Source organism: Vespa velutina, chromosome 2 (genome assembly GCF_912470025.1).
Source record: "Vespa velutina chromosome 2, iVesVel2.1, whole genome shotgun sequence".
In the NCBI taxonomy this organism is placed as follows: domain Eukaryota; kingdom Metazoa; phylum Arthropoda; class Insecta; order Hymenoptera; family Vespidae; genus Vespa; species Vespa velutina.
In genome coordinates this window covers 860001-867500 of record NC_062189.1, presented here as the reverse complement: position 1 = coordinate 867500, position 7500 = coordinate 860001, and the positions used below count along the sequence as shown (strand labels likewise).

At 30.5% G+C, this 7500-nt stretch overlaps 2 protein-coding genes across 7 annotated transcripts in view; both read left to right on the top strand.

The window, feature by feature from the left end:
• The window catches only part of LOC124947020 (WD repeat, SAM and U-box domain-containing protein 1-like), a 10048-nt gene extending 4196 nt beyond the window's left edge, over window positions 1-5852 (top strand). For 2 of the 4 annotated variants that reach the window (XM_047488590.1, XM_047488593.1), the window contains 14 exons: window positions 1-205; window positions 298-536; window positions 626-716; window positions 841-950; window positions 1017-1159; window positions 1243-1432; window positions 1517-1662; window positions 1769-1986; window positions 2146-2417; window positions 2508-2598; window positions 2763-2857; window positions 2929-3090; window positions 3208-3352; window positions 3433-5852. The exon at window positions 1-205 is cut by the window's left edge and continues 28 nt beyond it. In XM_047488590.1, the coding sequence (XP_047344546.1) occupies window positions 1-205; window positions 298-536; window positions 626-716; window positions 841-950; window positions 1017-1159; window positions 1243-1432; window positions 1517-1662; window positions 1769-1986; window positions 2146-2417; window positions 2508-2598; window positions 2763-2857; window positions 2929-3090; window positions 3208-3352; window positions 3433-3593 (2268 nt within the window). In that variant the 3' untranslated portion in view covers window positions 3594-5852. Of the gene's footprint in view, window positions 206-297; window positions 537-625; window positions 717-840; window positions 951-1016; window positions 1160-1242; window positions 1433-1516; window positions 1663-1768; window positions 1987-2145; window positions 2418-2507; window positions 2599-2762; window positions 2858-2926; window positions 3091-3207; window positions 3353-3432 lie in introns of those variants that run through there. The other 2 variants (XM_047488591.1, XM_047488592.1) reach the window with 2 other exon arrangements.
• LOC124947024 (myosin-2 essential light chain) overlaps window positions 5688-7500 on the top strand; it is a 2861-nt gene continuing 1048 nt past the window's right edge. The window contains exons 1-5 of one of the 3 annotated variants that reach the window (XM_047488599.1): window positions 5688-5951; window positions 6065-6092; window positions 6641-6700; window positions 6837-7142; window positions 7222-7401. In XM_047488599.1, coding sequence (XP_047344555.1) covers window positions 5949-5951; window positions 6065-6092; window positions 6641-6700; window positions 6837-7142; window positions 7222-7247 — 423 coding nt within the window. In that variant the 5' untranslated portion in view covers window positions 5688-5948 and the 3' untranslated portion in view covers window positions 7248-7401. Of the gene's footprint in view, window positions 5952-6064; window positions 6093-6640; window positions 6701-6836; window positions 7143-7221 lie in introns of all 3 variants that reach the window. The other 2 variants (XM_047488597.1, XM_047488598.1) reach the window with 2 other exon arrangements.

Here is a 7500-nt window from a genome sequence, read left to right as displayed (position 1 = left end):
CAGGGAGTATGTTTTACACCCGATTCAAATTGGTTACTCACAACTTGCACATTCGGCGTTATGAATCTATTCTCAACAGCCGAAATGATCGATCCTAGCGTGTCTAATAGTCAATCAGTAACCGTGTTTGCCTCGATAGACGACGCTCATGATCTTGGTGTAGTGTCTTGTGATTTTTCAATCTCACAAGAGGTAACGGGTACAGGTAATATGTCCATTTATTATAAAATAACTTGTTGGACATTTGTAATTAACAAATGTCTTGATATTAATTGTTTATACTCTAATAATATAAAGGTAATGAGTCATTTACCAAAGTTTATCAATTGGTTACCTGCGGCAATGATCACAACGTAAAACTTTGGGAGGTCATTGTGATTCAAGAAAAATCCGAAGCCCAGCCAAATTCTGCCACTATAAATCTTTACAGGGTAATGGAAAAGCACAGCAGTGCCTTAACTTGCGTAAGATTTAGTTCCAACGGATTATACATTGCTAGTAGTAGTCTTGATAAAACATCAGTAATTTGGGAGACGGTAAGTAAGTTTATATAAGTAAGATTATCTAATACGACAAACACACGCGCACATATAATTACAGAATAAATAAATTTCTATGATCGCAGAATACAGGAAAAATACGTAACGTGTTAGCGAGACACAATAGATACGTCGCGTGTTGCGCTTTTTCGAGAGATGGAAATCTTCTTGCAACTGGTGATTTTTAATTTAATTAAAATTTTGAATTTACAAGAGCAAAAAAAGAAAAAAAAAGAAAAAAACAAAAAGATATATCCACGAGCTAATTGATCAATCGCAATGTCATTCTCTAATGCTTTAGGTTCTAACGATAAGTCAGTTATTGTGTGGGATCTAACAGGACACCTAACTATCGATTCTGAACTTATACGACACGGTGTTCCTAAGTTATTATTAAATGAACGTGGAAAGGTAGGTAAACTTGTTTGATATAGACTTACGATGTTTAAGGTCACGATGATTCATTTATTTTATTAGAATGCTATACACGAGCACGATGTAGTACAGAATGCGGAATCATCTGGGAACGAAGTGAAATTAATTCAAAGGATTGACGATCATGGTGGGGCGGTCAATGGCGTTGCTTTTTATGGAAATCATTTGATATCTTCTGTTTCAGGGTTTGTTTATAAATATTTATGTCTTGTAAAGAAAAAAAAAAAAAATATCTCTTTGATAATCGAAGTTTATTTTGTTAATTTAGGGATAAATTGGTACGTATATGGGGTATTGAAAAAAATGAGGAAGACGAGGAGGATATGAGATTTCAAGAGAAATCTTTCAGTCCTTTGGAAGGCCATAAGTATAGCGTAAATTACGTAGAATTTAGTCCTTGCGGTACGATGCTTGCCTCGTGTTCATTGGACGGTACCACAATAGTTTGGAATACTGAGGTAACTTAAATAGACTTTTTTCCTTTATTCTAATAACACAAATTGATTTCATTAAGATAATGTTAATCTTGATCATTGTCATAGAACGGTGGACATGCAAGAGGATCGTTCGTTAATTCTGGATCGGGGCTTCGCGTTTGTCGTTGGTCTCCAGATGGTACCAAAATAGCAACAGCTGGGGACGATGAAAAAACGACATTATGGAACATGGATAGTATGGAACACTTACAGTATGTTTATTTAAAAAGAAAAAATTAACAATTCGATATATTCTTTATGGATATTACATATCTACGCGATATCAAAGATACTAAAGATACTATCGTGTGACTTAAGATTATCTTTCAGAATTTTCGAAGGTCATGCCGATGCGATTACATCGATAGCGTTTACCCACGATTCACGTTATTTGGCAACAGCTTGTAACGAGGGTACATGGAGATTGTTCGATATTCTTAATGAAAAAACAGAATCAGCATTATTGGTTTGCGACGAAGCGCATGATTTGGGTGTACAAGGATGTGACTTTAGTCCAACTGGTTCTATAGGCGCTAGTACGTTTTAATAAATGATGATTGTATTATAAAGAGAAAACATAAAAATAATTTTTTTTCTGTTTGATTGACACATCTGTTTGATGTTTTCTTTTTTCTTTTTCTTTTGTTTTGTTTTGTTTTTTTTTTTTTTCTTTTTTTTTTTTTTTATTCCTATAGGAGGTGACTCTAATTTGAATAACAACAAACAGACATATCTATTAGCGACATGTGGAAACGATTCTCTCGTTAAATTATGGCAATTAACTATTTCTAATAAGGAAGATGATTCTATAGATTGTATGGGAACAAGCGATTGTAATATTAACTTCAAAGAAAAAAGAACATTCGCCGGTCATGGTGGTAATGTTATGGACGTACGTTTCTCTCCGATTCATGGAGAAATTTTAGGAAGCGTTGCTACCGATAGAACAGCACGTATATGGAGCATTGTAAGCATTTGAATATTTCTATTCATAGTATTAATTAATCTATTTATCTTATTAAAAGAAATAAGATTAATGGAGTAAATATGTTTACAGTTTTCCGGAGCTTGTTTATACGTCCTCGAAGATCACGAAAGTCTCGTAACGTCATGCGCATTCTCCGAAGATACATCTTTATTCATTACAGGTTTGTTCTGTTTTGTTTTTCAAATGTTACGTTACGTTCTATTGCATAAACGTGTATATATATATATATATATATATATATATATATATATATATATATACCTATTGCACAAGTAATTACAACCAAACTAGTACTTCACACTGTGAATCGTATTCTATTTTTAGGCTCATTAGACAAGACCGTTTTAGTATGGAGGATACCTCATCAATTGGTATCTCAAAGTATATTGATCGATAGTTTAAAACAAAATAGAAAAAAGGTAAAATATAAATGCGCCCTGTTAAAAAAAAAAAAAAAAAAACAAAAAATTTAATATCGTGCAAATTTTAGTTAACTGATTGGAGAATCGACGACACTTTGAAATGGTTGAATGAAATAGGATTATCGAAATTAATGAAAAGAGCTCATACATGTGTATTAACGGGACGACAATTGTTGAGTATTCCGGTCCATGAATTATTAATTAAACTCGATCTCGAGAACGACGAGGAGGTATATGAACTCTCATTTTAATTTAATGACAATAAAAATTCAACGATCGTACGTTTCTTTTCTTTTTTTTTTTTCTTTTCTTTTCATTATTAAATACTATATATTTGATTTTCAAAGATGGCCGAAATATTCAAGAAACAATTGTACTGGTTAAAAAAAGAGGACGCTAATGCAATGGAGATCTCGGACGAAACAGAAATACCCCATGAATTTTTGTGTCCCATAACACACGAGATAATGAAAGAACCAGTTCAATGTTCAGGTATATAAATATTATTAATTTTTAATTCTAAATCAAATATCATTATAATATAACATTTGAATAATTATATATTATGTTAGATGGATTTACGTATGAGAGAGCGGCCATAAACGAATGGTTCTTGTGTGGTAAATATACAAGTCCGATGACGAATGAACCATTACACGATACTACTTTTACACCAAATATTAATCTGAGAAATGCAATATGTATACTTCTTCATGGTAACGAGCCGGAATAATATATTTTTAAGATAAATCAGTTCTGTCAATAATCTTTGAAAAGATAAATTATAATTCTTTTTATTATTAGCTGAGTATATACATATACAAGCATTTACACATAATAAGATCTAAAAAGACGAAGATACAATACACATAATGTATTTACATCATATATGCTGTTAGTGGACCAATCGTATTATACATTGCACAACAAGCAAGTCTTGAAATATTTTCAGTTGTTCTAAACTTATTCTAATCTTCATTAATTATGTCGATATACATTTGTATTTTTATATTGTTATTATGAAATACGTTAAACGTATTTTACTGAAGTATTATTGGAAAACAAAAGATATGAACATATAGAAAAATCAAACATGATAATCATGATTACATCGTCTGTGTGTATATATGTATATATATATATATACACGGTAATTATATTGCAGAAATAATATGAGCGAAATGGTCCACAGTATAGTTCATTATGTATAGTATCATAAAAGAAAACAATATGTAAATGATTTAGGATTTCATTTACGAAAATATAAAAAGAATCATTGAAGACTCATAAAATATAAGATGATACTATCATAGGATATACATACATAGAAAATATTATAAACGTTGATAATAATATGAGTATGTTATGTATATTTTATGAAAATATGATACACTAGCATGCATATATATACATATAAATATATATATATATATATATATATATATATATATATATATATGTATGTATGTATGTATATGTATATATAGTGACCTGATGTACAGAAATAGTACAATTTCATATTAATATTATCGACAATCTTCGTGAATTAAAAAGGACAAGAAAAATTGTACCAACGTATATGCACTTATATGTTGTATTATCTCTGAGCGCGTATATATTATACATATCGAATCGATGAGAATTTTGTAGAAGTTGTAAACACAAGTAAAACTACATGATGATGATGATGACGATGAAGACGACGGCGATGATGTTATTCGTTAAATTTTAAACTTCTTAAAGTGAAAATCTATCGAAAACAAAGTTTTGGTAAATGTTTCACTAAAATCTTCACACATAAACGATTTTTATATAACGTATATAATTAACGTCACGTTTTTGATATTTATGCAATCTCTGAAGGATATGCATACTCATATCTTGTATAGAGCCATGTATTATTACATAAAATTATTAGTGAATTACTAATTTTTTTAGTGAATATTTTTTTTCTTATTTGAACGTTAAAAATGATAATAGTTACGTACTTATATTGTACATACCTAGACTACATACATACATACATATTTAAAATGATTCAATTCAACATATTTGAATATTAAAAAATATATATATATATATATACATATATATATATATATATAAAAATTTGTATGTATATTTCTGTGATAAAATATATTAATTCGGTTGAATTGTTGTTTACGAGAGATATAATCAAAGAATATGTTTGCGATAAAATAATATAAATTGTTAATTTTATTAATATACATATATATACATATATATATATATATATATATATATATATATATAATTATGTACAATCGAGCTTTGTTAATGTTACGATATTATGTTATTACTATGGCGTGCTCATTGTACGGTTATCACTAATAAATACACAAAATTTCCACCAACAAAAAAATATAATTGATAATATTCATTTCAAAGTTAAATGTTAAAAGGGAAAAAAAAAACAATGGGTCGGGGCGGAGGGGAGAGAGGAAGAGGAGATTCGAAAGAACCGCCATAAGACCTATAAAATCGTGATCCTATTGGTTGTCACCTAGATGGCGCTATATTCAATTGTTCGATTTGTAAACGTAGATTGTAATAAAGAAAGTTAAACGTAATGAAATATTATTATCGAAAATTTAGAAAAATCTTGACGGATCATTGAAATAAAGAATGATTTTAATTCATTGATCAAAGATATTAAGTTAAAAGTATATTTATTTTCACGAGTGATAGGGGAAAAGAACGAAAGATTAGCAGGGAAAAAAATTTTAAACGTTCGTGAGTCACTTCCGTTTTGTGGGTAGAGCGACTACGTCACCATATGTGACGCTGCTGCATATAGAGAGACGATCGAAAAGAAACGAAGTTTGGCACCGCCTGTTGACAGGATACGTGTGAACGTCGCTCTACGTATTATAACGCGAGTGTTTAGAAATAATAATAAGAAAAAAAAAAGATATATCTATATATATATATATACACACATAATATATATTTATATATATATATATACATACATATACGTATATACACGCAGAGAGACACACGAACACAGGAGATACACATAAAAAAAAGTAAAAAAGAAAAAAGGAAAAAAAAAAAAAAAAGAAAAATGGTAAGTCGTATTTATCTTGAGAATTTTCGTAAGTTAGAAAGACGTTGACTCAAAAGATCACTCGATAAAATGAATCTAAACTTGATCTGAACGTGTCGTTTCTGTGTTCTCAGGCATCTTACTCGGAGGATCAGCTGGCAGGTAAGTGAACGGTGTATCCCGAACAAGTAGAGAGATTAAAGAGGGGTACTCGCTTTTTTCTCGATCTTTAATTCAGGTCAAGAGTATCCTTGCCTTTTTAGACACACCCCGTTTGCCACGGGCTACTCGTATCGAGGACTACCTTTTATGGTTCTATCTTTGAAAGCGAGAGGCGTCCAATCGTTTAAAGATCATTCCGGCAAAGATCGTTCGCACTTTTATCCACTTTGTTCGCGGATTTAATCTCGTTCGAACGTCTCTCTCCCGGTATCAACGTTACTTTCTTTCTTCATTCTCTTTTTCACTTTCTATTTCTCTTTTGGGATAAAGTTGATACGATCATTAGTAATATCATTAGAAATAATAAAAGAAATTCATTGCCTTTTCGTTGGATTACTTTTTGATTTTGTTTTTTGTCTTATATTAACTTATTTTAAAATGACAATGATTCATCTATATTAGTGATAACAAATAAAAGAACATTCAATGTAATTGAATCTTTCTATAGCTATTGTGAGTTTTAAAATACGTTAAGTTCAATTGATTAGGCAGAATGTATGGATACAGTTATCAGGAATTGACTAATAGGATGATGTCATCTATGGAGGGTAATTAGATTTTATATTATTTAAAAGTATTCTATGATTTGGCCATTATGATTTTGTTTGATAACATTGAGAAGAAATAAGTGATTAGAAGAATAAATTTTATATAGATAATAAAGATAGTTTAAACTTATCTTAGAGTTTCAGGAAGCATTTCAGCTCTTTGATAGCCGTGGTGATGGAAAAATTCATGTCGCTCAAATTGGTGATGCATTGCGTGCACTTGGACAAAACCCTACGGAATCGGATGTAAAGAAATTCACTCACCAACACAAACCAGATGAACGGATTAGCTTCGAAGTATTTTTACCAATTTATCAAGCCATCAGTAAATCCCGTACGTCTGATACAGCTGATGATTTTATCGAAGGATTACGTCATTTTGATAAAGACGGAAATGGTTATATATCGTCTGCCGAATTGAGACATCTTCTAACAACATTGGGTAATTAAGGAATAAAACTTATAAATTAGTGATATTCTTAGTGATATTCTCAGCTTTTTACAAAAAGCGGATGTAACAGGTATCTACATCTTACCCTGCAGGTGAAAAATTAAGCGACGAAGAGGTAGAAACGTTACTAGCGGGCCACGAGGACTCACAGGGTAACATTAATTATGAAGACTTTGTCCGTCAAGTGATGTGCGGATAAATAGTTACTTAATTTTGTACATGAAGTTATTAACATTTAATTTTTATAGTTCTCAAGTCTATTCAAACTTTTACTTTGAAAAACCTTCATATCATAGCGTATGCGTATAAAAATTTCTCTTTAAAGAAACTAATGCTACGTATCACATAT